Source organism: Rana temporaria, chromosome 4 (genome assembly GCF_905171775.1).
Source record: "Rana temporaria chromosome 4, aRanTem1.1, whole genome shotgun sequence".
In the NCBI taxonomy this organism is placed as follows: domain Eukaryota; kingdom Metazoa; phylum Chordata; class Amphibia; order Anura; family Ranidae; genus Rana; species Rana temporaria.
This window is the reverse complement of record NC_053492.1, coordinates 440,270,406-440,291,312: the sequence shown is the minus strand read 5'-3', so window position 1 is coordinate 440,291,312 and position 20,907 is coordinate 440,270,406. Positions and strand designations below refer to the sequence as shown.

The 20,907-nt window shown below is 43.4% G+C and overlaps 1 protein-coding gene across 2 annotated transcripts in view; it reads left to right on the top strand.

Annotated features, from left to right (window-relative positions):
- Nucleotides 1-20,907, top strand: part of UBR2 (ubiquitin protein ligase E3 component n-recognin 2) — a 129,181-nt gene that overhangs the window by 96,203 nt on the left and 12,071 nt on the right. For both annotated transcript variants that reach the window (XM_040351504.1, XM_040351505.1), the window contains exons 32-42: nucleotides 147-308; nucleotides 1,245-1,345; nucleotides 5,638-5,701; nucleotides 5,798-5,946; nucleotides 6,033-6,088; nucleotides 7,391-7,487; nucleotides 11,910-11,980; nucleotides 13,326-13,461; nucleotides 14,025-14,115; nucleotides 17,275-17,402; nucleotides 20,290-20,398. In XM_040351504.1, coding sequence (XP_040207438.1) covers nucleotides 147-308; nucleotides 1,245-1,345; nucleotides 5,638-5,701; nucleotides 5,798-5,946; nucleotides 6,033-6,088; nucleotides 7,391-7,487; nucleotides 11,910-11,980; nucleotides 13,326-13,461; nucleotides 14,025-14,115; nucleotides 17,275-17,402; nucleotides 20,290-20,398 — 1,164 coding nt within the window. The remainder of the gene's footprint in view (nucleotides 1-146; nucleotides 309-1,244; nucleotides 1,346-5,637; nucleotides 5,702-5,797; nucleotides 5,947-6,032; nucleotides 6,089-7,390; nucleotides 7,488-11,909; nucleotides 11,981-13,325; nucleotides 13,462-14,024; nucleotides 14,116-17,274; nucleotides 17,403-20,289; nucleotides 20,399-20,907) is intronic.

The window sequence follows — 20,907 nt, the reverse complement described above, 5'->3', positions numbered from 1 at the left end:
AGGTATAGCATTATAGGATACATGGCCTTCTTACTGCAGAATTAGACACTTGGATGACTATTTCCATAGATGTGTAGGAAAAAGAGAATCCATTAGAATTGCACTGGACGAGTCCTATTTGACCTTTCATATCCGTGTATTTGCAGGTATTTTGATGCTGTACAAATGAAGGAGCAACGTAGACAGCAAAGGTTGCGAGTCCACACAAGCTACGATGTGGAGAATGGAGAGTTCCTATGTCCGTTGTGTGAATGTTTAAGCAACACCGTTATCCCGATGCTTCCACCACCCAGGAGCTTGTATCACAGGTGAGATTTTTAACAAGTTGCGTCAGGCCAAATGTTGGGGCTTAAAGTAGATTTAAACCCGACTCATGAAATTTGAGCGGGGGACATATATTTGCAGTGTTTTCTTCTCTCTCTCCAAAGCTCTGAGTCCTATAGCTTTCTTCTGCTCAGTAGCTCTGTTATCAGCCTGATAACTTCTAGCAAGTTCTCAGAGACTGCAGCCTGAAGTGTGTAGTGGGAGTTTGCTATAAATGGATTAGCAGACAGCTTGCCTTTTCACAGGCGAGCTCTACACATTCCTTCCTTCATATGTGGAGTGGGGGTGTGTGCCTTTCCTCCAATCAGCTGTCTCTGCTGTATGCCAATAATTCACTCCCAGTGCTAACCAGGGAGAGAAAATCTGTAACGCGAATACCACTTTCTAAAGGATATATAAAGCTGAAGACAGCAGATGTACATGTAAAACTTATGTAGGGAGATTTGTTTCATCTCTGTGTATCATCTGAGGCTGTTCACTTCACTGGGTATATGTGAGAGTTTACATCCACTTTAAGGGCACTTTCACACTGAGGCATGATTTTTGGCAGCGATTTACCGTCATTTTAGTTGCGCTTTTCAGCCGCTAGCGGGGCGCTTTTAACCCCTGATTTCGGCTGAAAAGGGGTTCAAAGTGCAGCTTTGGCGGTGCTGCCTATTGATTTCAATGGGTAGGGGCGCTTTAGGAGCAGTGTAAACACCGCTCCTAAGGTGCTGTAAAGTAGTTGCTTGCAGGGATTTTTTTTTACGCCCCCCCTAACGCACCGCCCCAGTGTGAAAGCACTCAGGCTTTCACACTGGGATTGCAGCTGAGGCTTTTTACAGGCGCTATGGAGTTTCCGTGAGCCAGACTAAACAGTATGTTTTTTGCCAAAAACGAATTAGGTGCTGTAATTGCTTCTTTGAATCTTCCCTTTTCAGACTAGATTTCTCAGATCAGCCAGACTTGGCAGAATGGATCTCTGTTACCGGGCAGCAGAACAGAGCCCTAAATGAACTGGAAGCAGAAAAGATTAGCACAGGTAAGTGTGGTAAGAATTTTGTATATCCGCGCCCCCTCCCGCAGGAGGCAGGACAGTAAAGCAAAGTATGTTGGCCACTCGATCCAGCCATTGTTCAGTTAAGGTGGAGAGGATTTCTTCCATACAACTGAAATACAAGCCATTGTTGCATTGAGACGGTACATACAGTGCCTTGAAAAAGTATTCCTACCCCTTAAAATGTTCCAAATTTTTTTTCATGGTACAACCAAAAACGTAAATTTATTTTATTGGAATTGTATGTGATAGACCAACACAAAGTGGCACATAATTGTGAAGTGGAATAGAAATGATAAATGGTGTTCAAACTTTTCAAACATAAATATCTGAAAAGTATGGCGTGCATTTGTATTTGGCCCCCTTTACTTCAATACCCCTAACCATTGGAACCAATTTCCTTCAGAAGTCACCTAATTAGTAAATAGAGTCCACCTGTGTGTAATTTAATTTCAGTATGAATACAGCTGTTCTGTGAAGCCCTCGGAGGTGTGTTGGAGAACCTTGGTGAACAAACAGCATCATTAATGCCAAGGAACACACCAGACAGGTCAGGGATAAAGATGTGGAGAAGTGTAAAGCAGGGTTAAGTTATAAAAAACAACCCAAGCTTTGAACATCTCACAGAGCACTGTTCAATCCATCAAATGGGAAGAATATGGCACAACTGCAAACCTACCAAGACATTGCCGTCCACCTAAACTGACAGGCCAGGCAAGGAGAGCATTAATCAGAGGAGCAGCCATAGAGATTCATGGTAACTCTGGAGGAGCTGCAGAGATCCACAGCTCAGGTGGGAGAATCTGTCCACAGGACAACTATTAGTCATGCTCTCCACAAATCTGCCCTTTGTGGAAGAGTTGTTGAAAGCCATTAGAAGTCCAGTTTGAAGTTTGTGAGAAGCCTTGAGGGGGGGGACACAGCAAACATGTGGAAGAAGGTGCTCTGGTCAGATGAGACCAACATTGAACTTTTTGGCCTAAAAGCAAAACGCTATGTGTGGCAGAAAACGAACACTGCACATCACCCTGAACACACCATCCCCACCGTGAAACATGGTGGTGGAAGCATCATGTTGTGGGGATGCTTTTCTTCAACAGGGAAGCTGGTCAGAGTTGATGGGGGAAAATGGATGGAGCCAAATACAGGCAATCTTAGAAGAAAACCTGTTAGAATCTGCAAATGACTTGAGACTTAGGCAGAGGTCCTCCTTCCAGCAGGACAACGACCCTAAACATACAGCCAGAGCTACAATGGAATGGTTTAGATCAAAGCATATTAGAATGGCCCAGTCAAAATCCAAACCTAAATCCAGTTGAGAATCTGTGACAAGACTTGAAAATTTCTGTTCAGACGCTCTCCATCCAATCTGACAGAGCTTGAGCTGTTTTTGCAAAAATATCACTCTCTAGATGTGCAAAGCTGGTAGAGACATACTCAAAAAGACTTGCAGCTGTAATTGCAGTGAAAGGCGGTTCTACAAAGTATTGACTCAGGGGGGATGGATACAAATGCACACCACTCTGTTCACATATTTATTTGTAAAACGTTTTAAAAACCATTTATTTTTCTTTCCACTTCACAATTATGTGACTCAAATAAAATCCCAATAAAATACATTTGTTTTTGGTTGTAACATGACAAAATGTGGAAAATTTCAAGGGGTATTTTTTATTTTATGTCAGGTACTTGTATTGCGCCGTCAATTTACACAGTGCTTTACATATACAGTATATTGTACATTCACATCAGTCCCTACCCTCAAGGAGCTTACAACCTAAGGTCCCTAACAGGCATTCATATATATATCAAAAATAAAGAAGAAATTCCGCGCTGGAAAATACACAAAAAACTTTAAAAAATGCAAGCCAGCACTGGAGGATAAATTCAAATAGAAATCCCAATAATGATCAATAACAATAAAGTGCAGCGCAAAACATATAAAATTAAGTAATAACACAATTGATGATCAGATAATGTATATAAATTATATATAAAATATATATATATATATAACTCTAATATTAACACAAAAAGAAATCCATAAAAGTGCATCAGTGAAAAAAGTCCAAAAGTGCTCCAAATAATGAAGTGACTGATTGTGATTGAATCTCAAAAAGCTGTGATCGACAGGAAGGTTCCTTCACCAATAGCTAAAGATGGCCCCTCACCTCAGCCATTCGACCATGGCTAGGTCACAAAACTTTTGAAAAACCTCCAAGGTAAGTGTAAGGACACGTCCAAGCTTTAAAGGTTACCAGCAGGCAGCAGACAGCTCAATACTCCCAACGACCACAGAGAAATATATGAAACAAAAAGGGAACAGACTAGTGCTCTCTGTCTCAAACTTTGGTAGTTTTGGTGTCTAAAAGGCCCATAGTTCTTTTATTTCACAAACTTTGAATATATTAGGATGTGGCACGTTGCTTTATACATCCACAGCACCACCCGTACACCGTGGTTTTCAGCAAGTACCTCTAGGCAAGGGGGGCATCAATGGCCTTTCTCAGACAATTCCATCACTAGTCCAGGAATGTATTAAGAGCTTCCCTGTATGAGTCTGCCTGGATCCAGGAACAGGCATGAAATGGAGGAACTGTATTTCCTCCATTTCATGCCTGTTCCTGGATCCAGGCAGACTCATACAGGGAAGCTCTTAATACATTCCTGGACTAGTGATGGAATTGTCTGAGAAAGGCCATTGATGCCCCCCTTGCCTAGAGGTACTTGCTGAAAACCACGGTGTACGGGTGGTGCTGTGGATGTATAAAGCAACGTGCCACATCCTAATATATTCAAAGTTTGTGAAATAAAAGAACTATGGGCCTTTTAGACACCAAAACTACCAAAGTTTGAGACAGAGAGCACTAGTCTGTTCCCTTTTTGTTTCATATATTTCTCTGTGGTCGTTGGGAGTATTGAGCTGTCTGCTGCCTGCTGGTAACCTTTAAAGCTTGGACGTGTCCTTACACTTACCTTGGAGGTTTTTCAAAAGTTTTGTGACCTAGCCATGGTCGAATGGCTGAGGTGAGGGGCCATCTTTAGCTATTGGTGAAGGAACCTTCCTGTCGATCACAGCTTTTTGAGATTCAATCACAATCAGTCACTTCATTATTTGGAGCACTTTTGGACTTTTTTCACTGATGCACTTTTATGGATTTCTTTTTGTGTTAATATTAGAGTTATATATATATATATATTTTATATATAATTTATATACATTATCTGATCATCAATTGTGTTATTACTTAATTTTATATGTTTTGCGCTGCATTCATATATATATACTAGGGCCAATTTAGACAGGAGCCAATTAACTTTCCAGAATGTCTTTTAGAGAGTGGGAGGAAGCCAGAGGAAATGGAGGAAACCCACACAGGCACAGGAGAACATGCAAACACCAGGCAGTTGGTGTCGTGATCTGGATCCGATCCAGCGACCCTTTTTGCTGCTAGGTGAAAGTGCTAACTACTACACCACTGTGCTTTTTCAAGTAACTGTACAAGTATGTTTTTGGAATGTGGATGGACTTCCCCAAAAAACACAAACTGTGCAGATGGGGTCACTAGTAGGTATTTGTATGAGAACCCCTTTGCTGACCACTTATGTATGCACAAAAGCATGAGCGGAATGGAGGTTTTTACTCTTGTTCTTTATTTAATGCAAGTCCATCGCTCATCAACCACCTCCAACATTGCAATGTTACATTTCCTTCATTAATGGGTTAGTTAAGTTTTACAAATAAAGATACTATACAGAATAGCATCACTCTAGGATGGAGCAGCCTTTAAGATGAGTGCCCCATAGCACTATGAGGGCCGCACATGCGCAGTGCGTTCTCTCATAGTGGGTGCAACTGGAGAGAGACTTGAGCATATGCCCTCAGGTAATATATATTAGCTTTTGGTGCATGCAGTTTGGTGCGAATAAAAAAAATAGAATTGAATGTGTCCAGGTGCGATTTAGCGCAGCTATATGCACTTAACCGCAGGTAATCGCAGTCTTTTGTGTCAACAGCGGATAGCAGCGTGAAAAAAATAATAATCAGGAAGCACATCATAATCAAAAAAATAAAAAGGGTTGCTATGGAAATGACTATCGAAGCTAAACGCGGTAGCATGTAACCGCACGTAATCGCAATGTACAAATGCAGCTAATCGCAGTGCCCAGAGCCTTGCATTTCACTGAAAAAGTACATGCTTTTAATTGCGGCAAAACTGACGTCCGTCTGAAAGGGGCCTAAAGGTTTTAGATATTTTCCTTTCTGTTGATTACAGATGAATCTGAAACTCCTAGACAAGTGAATATTCCTGAAGGGTTACGGCCTTCATTCCAGCCAAAGTATGTATCTTAGTCTTTCCTGTAGTTCTGGGCTTGGTAAATATTGGTTCATTAAGATGTTATGCTGATGGCCATGTTTGATCCACTCCGTCTTAGGAACCCGTACTCCGATAGCATTAAAGAGATGCTCACAACGTTTGGGACAGCAACATACAAGGTGGGACTTAACGTCCATCCCAACGAGCAGGACCAACGAGTCTCCATAATGTGCTGGGCCAGCTGTGCATATACGATACAGACTATTGGTAAGGCTAATCCTGTCCGGCTGAAGTTGCTTTGTACATTCACATAGTGGCAAGGTTACTTACATGATGTTTCTTTTGGCTTTTAGAGCGCATATTGACAGACGAAGAGAGACCTTTATTTGGAAATTTGCCATGTCGACAGGTAAGGATTTCTTTGCAGAAGTACCAAATTGAGTAAATTAAGTGAATTCTAAATATTTATACATAAAAAGGATTTACTGGCACACTTAAAGGGGTTTTAAAGGTACAATATTTTTTTTTCCTAAATAGCTTCCTTTACCTTAGTGCAGTCCTCCATCACTTACCTCATCCTTCCATTTTGCTTTTAAGTGTCCTTATTTCTTCTGAGAAATCCTCACTTCCTGTCCTTCTGTCTGTAACTCCACACAGTAATGCAAGGCTTTCTCCCTGGTGTGGAGTGTCGTGCTCGCCCCCTCCCTTGAACTACAGGAGAGTCAGGATGCCCACTAACACACAGCTCCTTTCTCTATCTGCAACGTAGAGAGCATCCTGACTCTCCTGTAGTGCAAGGGAGGGGGCGAGCACGACACTCCACACCAGGGAGAAAGCCTTGCATTACTGTGTGGAGTTACAGACAGAAGAACAGGAAGTGAGGATTTCTCAGAAGAAATAAGGACATTCATTTAAAAGCAAAATGGAAGGATGAGGTAAGTGAAGGAGGACTGCACTAAGGTAAAGGAATCTATTTAGGAAAAAAATTGTACCTTTTACAACCCCTTTAAAGATATTTTTTTTTTTTTTTTTTTTTTTTTTTACCCCAAAACTTCATACTCCTTATATGTGGCTGCTGTACCATGGTGTACCTGGTGGGCTTTGCGAACACGCCAGAGCTCATCCTTCGTTGGGGCCCTTTCACACTGATGCACTATTGAAAAACTGCACCAAAAAAACACCCTTCATTGTAAGTCAACGAAGCATGCAGGACTTTTCAAAGTGCAGCACACCTGCAGTGTGAACAGTTACATAGTAATTAATATGGAATAGTTTTCATGTGCTTTTGTCACCTTGGCAAGCGCAGCATGAGTGTCTAAGCTAAGGGACCTTATTAGTATCATGGATGCCGGCCTGGGAAATTATGTACAGCAGTTGCTGCTGTGCATGCATGTAGATTGGAAGTGACTTCAAAAACCCTGCAGGAGATAATTGTACGCATATGCAACAAAGGATGACAAAATGTTTAAACAAGTATTTTATTTTGGGGGGAAAAAATCTATTGTGTGTGATACCCTGTGCTTTTAGCAAACTATAACTCAGTAATTTAGGTCATCTACTTTATAAGGCTATGATGTTTGCATATCAAAGTGTCCCCTTTGCCACCAAATTGAGATCACATAAAAATGGATAACTATCCTCAATATATTATCTCTTTAATGTTCTTTTGTGGCATTTTCATAATTCAGATGTTTTCTTTTCAACTTTTTAGGATGACTGCTTGAAGTCACTGACCAGGTTTGCAGCAGCGCACTGGACGGTGTGTCCTTTGACGGTGGTACAGAAACATTTCTCACGGCTTTTTAAGTGTAAGAGTCTCCACATCTCTACTTTAGAAATCCAGACTGACAGCTAAAATACAAAGGGCCCTATTATTCAAGTTTTTTTATTTGATCAGTTTTTCCCTTTAAAGTGGAGTTCCACCCATAAATATAACATTACATCAGTAGTTTTAAAAAAATGTCATTAGTCCTTTACGAATTTTTTTTTTTTTTTTTTAGATGCCTTCAAAGTGTTGTTGCTAGGCAAAATAGTTAATCTTCCCACTTCCTGCACCTAGGTGCTTAATGCTTCCTAACCTACACCGCACAGACTCCTGGGAATGTAGTGGGTGTAACTTTCCAGGAGTCTGTGCACTCCCCAGTCTCAAAGAATCATGTGACTTGGACAGCACAGGTGCTGAAACCTGATCTGACACTGCTTGTGCAGCACTGAGCATGTGCGGAATCTGCAAGGCTGAAATCCAGGAAGTCATACAGTCTGGCTTCATGATGCCCACACTTAAGATGGCCCCAGTCAATTTCTAGTTTATAAAGTGTCTAAATGCTGTAACAACCTAACAAAACGGACCTTAGTTAACAGACTAACTTTACTAGAATACATTAAGCTTGTGTATTACAGGGGTATTTATATTCAAAAAGTGAAATTGTGGCCGGAACTCCGCTTTAACTCCTATGCTTGTTTTTAGAGAACAGTGATTTTGATGCATTTGATGTGAATTTTAGGTGATGTGCCTACAGGTGTCTCTTTGAACATTTTCCTTGTTAGGGCTTACTCCTGATTTCCTGGTCTTTTCCTTCTACCCTGAAGGTGTAGAGGAGGGCTTTATCCTGATCTGTCAATACAACCTAATGGCCAATAGGGACTGTACCCGGAGACCCCATACAAGAGCAGGGATGGCCTGTAATGTCTGCCCGTTTGTGCCTGATCCTGCAGCCATCAATCATCTAGGTACAGTGTATCCGGTGACCAAGCTGGCAGAGTACTCTTGCAGGTCTGGGGGTGTGATCCCCCTGGAGTGGAGTGTTTGCTCACCAGTACCACATGGACAGTCCAACAGAGAAAATATGATCTACCGCAAATTACCTGGAAGACTGGAACTGCTGCTCTGTCCCAAGTGCCTTTGGAACATAACAATGATCCAGGAGTAAGGCCGAAACGCATTAGTGTGTAACTGCTGTATCCTTCCATGTAGCCAATTAAGAGTTGATGCAATGGATGTTACTGTGAAGCCAGCTTCATTATGTTAGAGCAGGGATATTCAATTAGCGGACCTCCAGCTGTTGCAGAACTACAAGTCCCATGAGGCATAGCAAGACTCTGACAGCCACAAGCATGACACCTAGAGGCAGAGGCATGATGGGATTTGTAGTTTTGCGACATCTGGAGGTCCGCTAATTGCATATCCCTGTGTTAGAGGATTTGTTTTTCATGGAGGAGAAATGGGTCAGCAGCCAGAAAGACCTAAGTGTTTCCTACCTAAATAAGACACTAATGGTTCTGTTGGGTGAGGTTCCAGTCTTTAAAGTTGAGCTCCAGCTTTACGTTCGATCTTGCTCCTTGGTACAGACTCCTCTCCTGTACTGAAATTGCTTACTATGATTTCACTGTACACTGTGAGCTTCTTACAATGTGCGTTAGAAACTGCAGAAAGTCGGACAGTGCCTGTCATTTCCTGACTCGGGAATATCCAGTACCATCTAGCTCTTTCCTCCCCACCCTGATCATCCCCAGCCCACTTTTTTCATTCATTGGCTTGTGTGTGTGTGTGTGTGGGCATTATCTGGGGCAGTCTGAATGAAAGTAAAGTGTGCATAGATCTAAAATAAGGGATGATTGAAAACATAAAGGTTTTATATAAAATTCATTAGCATATTGATAATGGGAAAAGGCTAAATATAAGCAGATCAAACTTTAGCTATAAAATAGCATGTATGAATTGTGTGAATTGTACTTTGTAATGTTTAATAAAAAATCTGAATAAAGGCTGCATGGAAGAGAGGCTCTCTTTAGGGTGCCCGTCGCCTCTCTCTTTAGGGTGCCTGTCTCTTCTCGCTTTAGGGTGCCCGTCTCTTCTCGCTTTAGGGTGCCCTGTCTCTTCTCTCTTTAGGGTGCCCTGTCTCCTCTCTTTAGGGTGCCCCGTCTCTTTTCTCTTTGGGGTGCCCCGTCTCTTCTCTCTTTAGGGTGCCTGTCTCCTCTCTCTTTAGGGTGCCCGTCGCCTCTCTCTTTTGGGTGCCTGTCTCTTCTCACTTTAGGGTGCCCGTCTCCTCTCGCTTTAGGGTGCCCGTCTCCTCTCTCTTTAGGGTGCCCGTCTCCTCTCTCTTTAGGGTGCCTGTCTCCTCTCTCTTTAGGGTGCCTGTCTCCTCTCTCTTTAGGGTGCCTGTCTCCTCTCTCTTTAGGGTGCCTGTCTTTTCTCTCTTTATGGTGCCCGTCTCTTCTCTCTTTATGGTGCCCGTCTGCACCCCGTCTCTCCTCTCTTTGGGGCGCCCCGTCTCTCCTCTCTTTGGGGCGCCCCGTCTCTCCTCTCTTTGGGGCGCCCCGTCTCTCCTCTCTTTGGGGCGCCCCGTCTCTCCTCTCTTTGGGGCGCCCCGTCTCTCCTCTCTTTGGGGCGCCCCGTCTCTCCTCTCTTTGGGGCGTCCCGTCTCTCCTCTCTTTGGGGTGCCCCGTCTCTCCTCTCTTTGGGGTGCCCCGTCTCTCCTCTCTTTGGGGTGCCCCGTCTCTCCTCTCTTTGGGGTGCCCCGTCTCTCCTCTCTTTGGGGTGCCCCGTCTCTCCTCTCTTTGGGGTGCCCCGTCTCTCTGTTGGGCGTGGCTCTGCAGCGTCTCCAATCTCCTCACATGGTCTCAGAGTTGGCTGCATATTTCTGCAAGAAACTTTTCCTTGTTTTTCACCAGGATGAGGTGGTGGTAAGCAGTGTTAATTTAGTCGGCTAAAACGACTAAAACATATTAGTCGATTTAAATGAATACTATTTTAGTCGACTAAAATAATTGAGATGACTAAAACACGACTAAAACGGCATTTTAGTTAAACGAATAAAATGGGACTAAAACTAAAATGCCATTTTAGTCAAAAGACTAAGATTAAATTGAAATTTGACTCTAAAATTAACACTGTGTAGTGCATGTTCATACCTCAATACCATAAATAATAACATATTAGATTTTTCTCTCCAGCAGTATGTAATGAGCTTGGAAATTGTAGAGACATTTTAACTAATGCATTACAATTCAATTACGGTACAACCTTTAGATGACTAAAAAGCGTTTTAGTCAACTAAAATGTCCTGGAGATTTAGTTGACTAAATACGACTAAAACGATTGCAGAAGACTAAAATGGAACTAAAATGCCATTTTAATCCTAAGACTAAAACTAAATCGAAGTTTTCTGCCAAAATTAACATTGGCGGTAAGGCCTCAATCCTCTTTTTTACCTCAGGTGGTGTCTTTATTCCAACTGAATCGGGACATTGCGTTGTCATCTTTTTGTCTTAATCCTGAGGATTCAAAGAAAATGTGCTTCACTCTTTGGATGTTGTTTGAGCTGTCTGAGTATATCTAAAGTCCATAGCTTCATTATGACAGTCCGATTCCGTATGTTCTGCCCGAGGGTCCTAATAAGGGTCAGGCTGCTTCTCAATGTGCGATTTATAGGTGCAATCATCTGCTTTTTTTTTCTCTGGCCTATGGAATGAAGGACAAGGTTCCACCAGGTGTGTCCGTTCTTCCTGGGCTATTCAGCATCAAGCTTTTGTTGTTGAAGTTTGTAAGTTTGCTACCTATTCTTCCCTTCACATGCGTTAGGTTCTGCCAGGTAGATGTTCACAGCTCTGCAGATGACAGTTTTGGGTGGAAGGTCCTGCAGGCGGATTTGTAGTGGTGTTCCCCAAGTTCTGTTTTGGCCGTGTTTGGCCTTGTTGCTGTGTTTTGTGACATCCCAAGTAGTCATAATATGATCTCTGTGTCCTGTGATGATGGACAGTTAAGAAACTAGGATTTTTGGATTACCTGTAAAATCATATTTTTGGAGTACATCACAGGACACAGAGATCCCTTCCTTCTTGTCTGCTACCCCATGGTTGCTACAAAACGGAGGCTTGGCTCAGCTGGGAGGTGTTATGTGGGGTGTGGGGGCGGGGTCTTTGGGGGGAGACTTGCCTCTTTTGGCCAGTGTCCATTCACCTGAAGGCTACAGCATAACTCAAGTAGTATTAAACATCAAGTCCTGAGATGTACTCCAAGAAAGGGACTTTACAGATAAACCAAAAATCCTACTTTAATTTTTCTTTTTGAAGTAAATCAAACAATTTTTTTTACAGAGTTGGGGGTTGGTTGTAATCCCTGTCAAGTTTTCTTGCCCTCTGTCCCATTGGGGGGGTACAATTGGGTGATCTAGAAGTGCTGTATAACACGTATCAATGACATGCTAATTAACATATGTTTTTTATCACAGCAATTGTGCCTCAAGAAGATGATGGACTGGAGTCGCAGAGTATACTTGACATCGACACCTTCCATTTAATGGTAAGAGTATGCAATGTTAATAACAGATACAGACTTTAAAGGGTCATTTTACCCAAAAGTAATATTTGTTTGTGGGGTACAGCGGGCTGTGTCACTTTACTGTATCTCCTGAGAAATCCAATGGCCTGATTTCCATTCAGAGTCATAGACCCTGTTGCTGTTCCTAATTAGCCAAGGTCTGCTACTAATATTCTAATGGGGGTGTCACCATTCCTTCTCTTGCATGCCTGATTATATATCATATATATGGTGACAGCCAGGAGTTCTCATATGCCATTGGTGGCATAGAGCACACCCAGAGATAAGTGTGCCATAATGTGCATACCTGAATATATCTTGCAACAAAGCATACTCCATTTCACTGTTGCATTGACTGCTGTGTACGTGAAAAAACAGCTTAAACGGAGGTCCGCCCAAAAAATAAAATTTAAATGCCAGCAGCTACACATACTGCAGCTGCTGGCTTTTAATAATGGTACACTTGCCTGGCTTGAAGTCCAGCGATGTCTGCACCGCAGCTGATGTCTTTCGGGTGCTGCCGCTGCCATTGCGCGTAAGGGAACCCGGCAGTGTAGCCTTACGGCTTCATGCCAGGAACCCTACTTCACATGCGCGAGGCCCGGCTCCTCTCTCCTACTGGCCCGACAACAGGGGGAGCCCCGCTGTGACGTCATGGGCCGCTGCGTGGACTGCCAGAAGTGGGAACAGGATCCTGTCCCCCCTCCCCTCGAAAAGGTGCCAATTGTAGTAACCAGAGGGGGAGAGGCGACGAATGAGCGGAAGTTCCACTTTTTGGGTGCAACTCCACTTTAAATTGGGCATTTAGTATCTCCAGTATTCCAAAAGTCACCTGGAGAAAAGACTTGGTTAGCCAATTTTTTTTATCTATCCACCTTTTTAATAAAGTGTAAGCTGGCAGCAGCAACCTGTAGTATAAAAAAAATGTCATATCAAAAGTCAAGGTTCCTATTGATGACTTTTGCAGTATTGTATAATGGGCATACTTTCCCATTATGGGAAATGCGAACTGGCCACCCCCTGTAAGAGTCTTTAAAAGGCTGATTAAAGTGCTGAGGGGTTATAGAACACCTGTCAGGTTTGTATTGCTTTCTGTACGCTGCCTATATTGATGGAGAAACACCAAAATGTGTCACTAGAATAGATGTTGCTGAGCAATCTTCCTTTGGGAACAGTGATTCGGATGGCAACCAAGAGGGGGATTTCCTCTTGCTTTTTTGCCAACAGCCATACAAAAGTAAAGTATTGTTTCTGTTGTATGCATATAGTAAAAGTGTATCTCCAATTGTATAATATGTGCCTGACGATCATGTGTTTCTTTGTACAGGTCAGCTTGGTGCTATCTTTCCCAGCTGTACAGTGCCAGGACTTTTCTGGGTACAGCTTGGCCACTGGAGACCTCCATCTCTTCCACCTTGTAACCATGGTGCATATTGTTCAGATAATGCTGACTTCGTGTTTAGGTAATGCTCTAAATTGTAAAAAAAAGTAATTCAGAAATCAAAAATGATTGTGAGTTTAATATTTGACAGCTAAGGGGAATATATTCCACAACAGTTTTTGTGACCACTCCTGTGTACCTCTACAGCTTCAGGGCTGCTCTATGTTCTATTGGCCTAGTCTTTTCCCCCATACATGCACCATTGAACAGTGTGGTTGATTCGCTCCTCCTACTAAGCAAAAGTCAATAGGGGAGATTTACTAAGACTAGAGAGTGCAAAATCTGGTGTGTCTCTGCATAGAAACCAATCGGCTTCCAGGTTTGTCAAAACTTAACTGAACAAGCTGAAATTGGAAGCTGATTGGCTCCCATGCACCGCTGCACCAGATTCTGAGTGCTCCAGTTTGGTAAATCTCCCCCAATGTGTCTAAATTTCAAAAAATGGCCAGGAGATGTATTGGATACTTGAGTCTTTGGGTAAAAGTGTTGCTAGTAAGGCAAGCAATACAACTTACTCATAGCTTCCAGTAGTCACTTAATTCTACGTTTTTTTACGGTTCAGTGATGAAAATCTCTTTTCTGCAGAGGAAGATGGGATGGACCAGGAATGTTCAGATGGAGAGGAGGAACAAGCTGTGATGTCTTTGTACAGAACAATCTGCCAGTGCACTGGAAGGTCTGTTGCACTCCATTACATAAGCCGTTTACATATTCTGTTTTATCTGCATTACCCCCACCCCCCTTATCATTTAGTGAAAAGACCAAACAAGATCCAGTGGAAGCAAAAGATGAGCATAAGGTTAACGAGTATGTCCAGCCACAGTGTTTTTCTTGGTTTTGGATTGTGTGATAAATAATTAGAACCACTGTCTGGTATTTACTGCTATCTGGGTCTATGCTAAAGAGATTTCCTCTCACTTCCTGTCCTGATGACAGTATTTTAGCAGACAGGAAGCAGATTTCCCCTCACTTCCTGCCTGGTAATGCCATTGGCAACAAAACAGGAAGTGAGCTGACTCACTAACACAACCCTATATAGCAGTAAAAACCCAATATGAGTTCTAATCCGAACCCACTCTATCTAAAACTCGAAAAATAAGGTTTCTTCCTTGACATACACTTAAAGTGGTTGTTAATCCACTTTCTTATGTTTACATAATCTGTTCTGTCTCTTCATACTGTGCCCCCCTACCTCTGTGTTTTATTTAAAAAAAATCCTCCTTTACCATTATTTACAGCGGCTCCTGGCTCTCATGTCACCGGCTGTGTTTTCTCTCTGCCCGTCTTGCAGAAGCAGGGGGCGGGCCAAGGTTTCTCCACTGATGTCAGTGGGGTGCGAGGAGGAGAGCGTAGACACAGCCAGTCGCATGACCGCCAAAAGCTGCCGTGAGATACGGTGAAGGAGGATTTGTTTTAATAATACACAGGCACCGGAGCACAGTATGAGGAGACAGAGCAGATGGTATGAAGATATATTGTAAATTCCTGCAGCAGGAGGGGGATGGTGCGGCACATTCACTAGGTTCACACGGGGGGGGAGACAGAGGTGACAGACACAGAATAGCAGGCTGCGGCTGACTGAGACACGCAAATGGACCACAATTGACAGGGGCTCAGCAGCCATGATTATCGCGGTCTGTTTGCAGAGGGGAGGGGAGAAACTGGCAGGATCAGCCAGGTATTACAGGTGCGTTTTCCATTCAGCAGTTTAGGTGCAATATTGACACTGAAATCGCACCTGAACTGCACGGGACCCTTTTTTAACCACTTAAGGACCCCCTTACACCGATATACGTCGGCAGAATGGCACGGCTGGGCACAGGCATGTACCCGTACGTCCTCTATAAGAGCCCAGCCGTGGGGTCGCAAGCCGCTCGCGACCTGGACTGAAGCTCCATGACCGCGCACGCGGGACCCGATCACCGCCGGTGTCCCGCGTTCGATCTCAGAAGCTGAAGAACGGGGAGAGGTGTGTGTGTAAACACACCTTCCCCGTTCTTCATTGTGGCAATGTCAGTGATCGTCTGTTCCCTGATATAGGGAAAGACGATCGCTGACGTCACACGTCCAGCCCCGCCCCCCTACAGTTAGAAACACATATGAGGTCACACTTAACCCCTTTCAGCGCCCCCTAGTGGTTAACTCCTAAACTGCAATTGTCATTTTCACAGTAATCACAGTGCATTTTTATAGCACTTTTCGCTGTGAAAATGACAGTGGTCCCAAAAATGTGTCAAAATTGTCCGATGTGCCATAATGTCACAGTCACGAAAAAAATCGCTGATTGCCGCCATTGGTAGTAAAAAAATTTTTTTTTTATAAAAATGCCATAAAACTATCCCCTATTTCTCTTTCATTCATAGACAGACACAGCCTTCATTGACCTTAGGGTTATGCTTCTTCCTACCAGGAGATTTAGGCAGAATTCTACAGCACTTAAGGTGTTAACCTTTCCTTCATGCCGCTCCTCCCAGGGGGCGTGGCTCCCCCAGGCATAACCCACACCCTGCTCTAGCAGCCTCAGTTTGTTTTCTGCCTAACGACAGGAGGTCAGGCTCTCTCTGGAGTTTTTTTTTTGTAAACGCTATAAATTTTGCGCAAACCAATCGATAAACGCTTATTGCGATTTTTTATTTTTTTTTTATACCAAAAATAGGTAGAATACGTATCGGCCTAAACTGAGGGGAAAAAAAATGTTTTTTTTATATATTTTTTGGGGGATATTTATTATAGCAAAAAGTAAATATTGAATTTTTTTCCAAATTGTCGCTATATTTTTGTTTATAGCGCAAAAAATTAAAATCGCAGAGGTGATCAAATACCACCAAAAGATAACTCTATTTGTGGGGAAAAAAGGATGGCAATTTTGTTTGGGAGCCACGTCGCACGACCGCGCAATTGTCAGTTAAAACGACGCAGTGCTGAAAGGACCTGGCAAAAACTGGCCAGGTCCTTTACCTGCATATTAGTCCGGGTCTTAAGTGGTTAATTTGCGCGGCAACTGGGCCGCATATATGTGGCTCCATTGAAAGCCAGTCTGGTTCACATGTAATGCGAATTGTATACACCGTTTAAAACGCATCCGATTCGCATGTATGTGAACCGAGCCCAAGACCCATTTCACACTGGAGGCGCAGGTTTGCAGGCGCTTTTGCGCTAAAAATAGTGCCTGCAAACGATACTAAACAGCTGCTGCTGTTTCTCCAGTGCGAAAGCCCGAGGGCTTTCACACTGGAGTGGTGCACTGGCAGGATGGTAAAAAAAAATCCTGCTAGCCGCATCTTTGGAGCGGTGAAGGAGCGATGTGTATACCGTTCTTCACCGCTCCCGCCCATTGAAATCAATGGGACAGCGCGGCTAAACCACCGGCAGTGCGCCTCTGCAGAGGAGCATTGCGAGCGGTTTTAACCCGTTCTCGGCCGCTAGCGCGGTGTAAAAACGCCCCCGCTAGCAGCCGAATAGCGCCGCAAAATTAGCGGTAAAGCGCTGCTAAAAATAGCGGCACTTTAACGACACCGCAACTCCCGCCCCAGTGTGAAAGGGGCCTAAAGCATTGCTTGCAATGACAGGGCTACGTAGAAGTTAAGGCAGAGATGCATTTAAAGAAATAAAAATCTGTATACCCACAATCAAAGATTACCCTAATTTTCCTTAAATATGGTCTAGCCTAAGCACCTTCCTATTGGTTTTCTGTCTGATAGGCAGCCTCACTGACATCTAGGGAGGTATGGGGCCAATCTGACTGATCATACTTAGTATGTTTATTTTTCTGGAACCAAAAATGTCTTTAGAAAAACAATTTAAAATTATGTTTTGTTTGCTTTCTGCTTAAAAGCACGCCAAGGTGGTCATCAGGATGGCACCTCTACAGAGCAATAAAAGTGGCAGTTCTTCCATTCTTGAGGTGCTCCGCTGTCTTCTTCCATTATTTGAATGGTGTCCCTCCACCCACAGACCTCCCAGGTATGTCTCCAGTTTTCCAACATTTTATTAAAGAAGTATTATCAGTAAACCAGTCTCCTGTGTTTCCCTGCTATTCCACTCAACTTGTTTGAAATTACCGTATTTATCGGGGTATTGCGCGCTCCGGCGTATAGCGCGCACCCCTAAAGTGGACCCGACATTCCTGTAAAAAAAGATTTTAGTACTTACAGTTTTGTTGTCTTGCACGGCGGCCTCGTCGGGTCCGGCGTCCGTCTGCGGCTTCGGGTGTCCTCTTCGTCGGGTCCAGCGTCCTTCTGCGGCATCCTCCTCGCTCGATCCCCGCGCCGAGTTTGAATACTGCGCCGGCATATACCGAGCGCAGTACACTCGTGTATAGTCGGGCAGGCTCGGCTACTCTCGCGCTCATGTCCTGTACGTCCAGGACGTGAGCGCGAGAGCAGCCGAGCCTGCCCGACTATACACGAGTGTACTGCGCTCGGTATATGCCGGCGCAGTATTCAAACTCGGCGCGGGGATCAGCGTATACCGCGCACCCACGATTTTGCCCTGATTTTCAGGGCAAAAAAGTGCGCGGTATACGCCGATAAATACGGTATATGTTAGTGATTTTCCAGACATTTTACTAAGAATGTTTATTTGTGTTCTGTGACTACACCACACCAAGTCTGATTTACTAAAGGGGTGATTTCAGCTCTAACTTGTGGTTAGTTGAAGTACAGCTAGAGAGTGTGCATGACGGATTTACTATCCATTTACTATCCTTTTACTATGTAATGCACAAGCCTCCTTAAGGTAAATAAACAGAAAACTTGCACCAGGAGGGAGGTGAGCGCTGGGGGTACCGGACGGTCAGATGTACTCGGGACCCCGTTGCCGGGAGACAGCCTGGCCCCCTCCGGGGACAGGCATTTGCTTTGCCACCTTGGGCCGGGTATCTCGAGCACTGTGGAGGTCGGCCGGGGTTGTTGCATGCTGGGAGGTAAGCTGGAGGTCTATAGTGGCCCCCTCCCTTTGTGCGCGCTCGGCCAGCTTACCCTTTAATCTGCACATTACTTAATGTACCAATTGCTGTCCAGACTACCGGCCGGCTTGACTTCCGGTTTTTGCCCCTCTTCAGCGAGCACCAGTCTTGACCCGTAGATGAGAGGTTCGAAGTGTATCTCTCCCACGTTCTGTTTTTCGGTTAAAGTGTTTTATACGGAGGGTGAGACTTCACCTCCGGCTCGCTGCGTGGGTTCTGAATTTAAGTTATGCCCATTAGGATACTGGGTCCCGATGTGTTTGCCTGTATCTCTGTTCTCAATGTTCTACTCGTTTTTATGTTATGTTGAATAATGAATGGCTTACTGTCTGCCGCAGTGTGTTGTGATGTACTACTTTTTTTTTTTTAGTCAGTGTGTTGTAGAATAAAAAATAAAAAAAATAAGCTGTACACTATTATTTCGGCGCTGTACTACGGGTACATAAAACAACTAATGTACACATATGTGGCATTGCTGCAATCATGGGGCACAGAGGAGCTTATTTTGGGTTATTTGGTGGTAGGTTATGATAGTAACAAATGTACAGCTAATGATTTATAAGAAGACCTCTCAGTAAAAGAAAAAATAACATAACATAAAAGTACCATCATCCTAACATAATTTGAGTAGAAATAGGGTTCATTTGGGACCCCCAAAAAAAACAAAGGAGGTGGATAGGGGGCTAGTGGACTATGTCGGTACTTGGGTAAGTCAGTTATCAAAAGAGTATAGTAAGGGTAAAAAAAGTTCAATTTATTAAAAAATAAACATAGCATAAGGAAATTGAGAAGTGCACAGCATTTTAAAATTACAACAGTAGTAGTGTGAAACAGATGGATTTATACGACCAGCCAACACGTCATAGAGGTGGTATATAGGCCCTATTTTGCGGGCAGCGATGAGGCGGAGGGGGTCCTATAGATCAGGATCTCTACTAGTTTCGCTACTCGTTGGTAGCTTCGTCAGGAGAAATTTAGTCTGTGAACACAGATTCACTCCTTGGGGGAGCCTAGGCCCAACATGGAGACAGAGATCTCACACAGGGTGTAAGATGGTGATGAAGATGCCCCCAGCAAGGTGAGGATCTGTATTGACCGTGTGAGGTATTCAAAAGGCTTAAGTGCCCTGGGACTTGACTAGTAATAGGCAAGGACCACAGAGGAGCTGCCAAAAACCAATGCTGGAAACAACCCAGTTAAAGGATGCCAGCGATATATATAATTTTTTTTGTTTACTATTTTAGGCCAGTTTTTCTTTGATAAAAATAAAAATCAGGAGCGCTCAATTACCAGTTACCACCAAATGAAAGCCCAATTTGTCCTGGAAAAAAAAGACAATCCACCTGGATACACTATTGTTTTAGTTGTGATATGATAGTTGCAAAATTGCTTAGACATTAACATTTTTTTACCCTAAAAGGCTGTACACACAAAAAAATAAATTGAAGAGCTCAGGAGGAACCGCTGTACTGGAGCCGATGTTACTGCAGCAAATCACCCCACTGATCTATTGTGTTATGACAGGGGGGCATTCGACTTGTGTACAGCAGCCGGTCTGACAGAAGCCAGATGTTCTCAGGGGTATGACCAAAAAAGTTCTACCGATCAGCATCCTACTGAAGGGTTCTGGCGGGGGTCCACACACCTGTCAGAACACAATACCTCAGCAGGGGAGATCGCTGTAGTAAAATCGCATAGTTGGTACAGCAGCTCCCACTGAGCTCTTGATTAATTTTTTTTGTTCAGCCCACTGTGTGTTCTAGACTTTAGGCACAAAGGGGTTAAGGTTCCACTAAAATAGAAACCTGCCCCGTGTTTGAAGTGAGAGCTAAGTTGGGTGAAAATGATTTCTAATATATAAATATTCCTTTTTAACCATTTTAGTGAGTGGTCTGAGCCAGATTGAACATCTGTGTACTTACCTGTCACTTCCCACCAACCTGATCAGCATCTTTCAGGAGAAACCCCAAGTGACCGAGGCCATGATTAACAGGTAAGCCACTGGCTGAAAAATGGGTGAAAAAAGAGAACAAATAGAACCCTGATAGATGCTCCAACTCTTCCCTTCTCTAACCCTTTTGGCTGGAGCTGGGTTTTCTATAGAAGAATTTGTCTTCCTTTGCTCTGCTGCCTGTACCTCTTCATACGTGTGACTTTGTTTTTCTGAGGATACAGTTTGTTTGCTTCATAACATTGCTTCTGTTGGCTTATCCTTTTTGTTTTGTATTTTGTTTTATCATTCTTTTTATTTCCCACCTTCTATTTCTGTATTTACTCAATGTGTAAATGTTTCATTGAAGTGTATGTATAGCTAAAACTATATGTTTAAATAGAGTAGGGAACGATTGGTACCAGTGCCAGATTTCTGCTGCTTTTAGTGTCCCATTACAGTGGTAGTAAAGCCTGCTTTGTTATTTCTACCTACAGGTAAGCCTACAATATGGCGCACCTGTAGGTAAAATAAACATCTCATAAACGTGCACCATTTAGGAGATATTCACT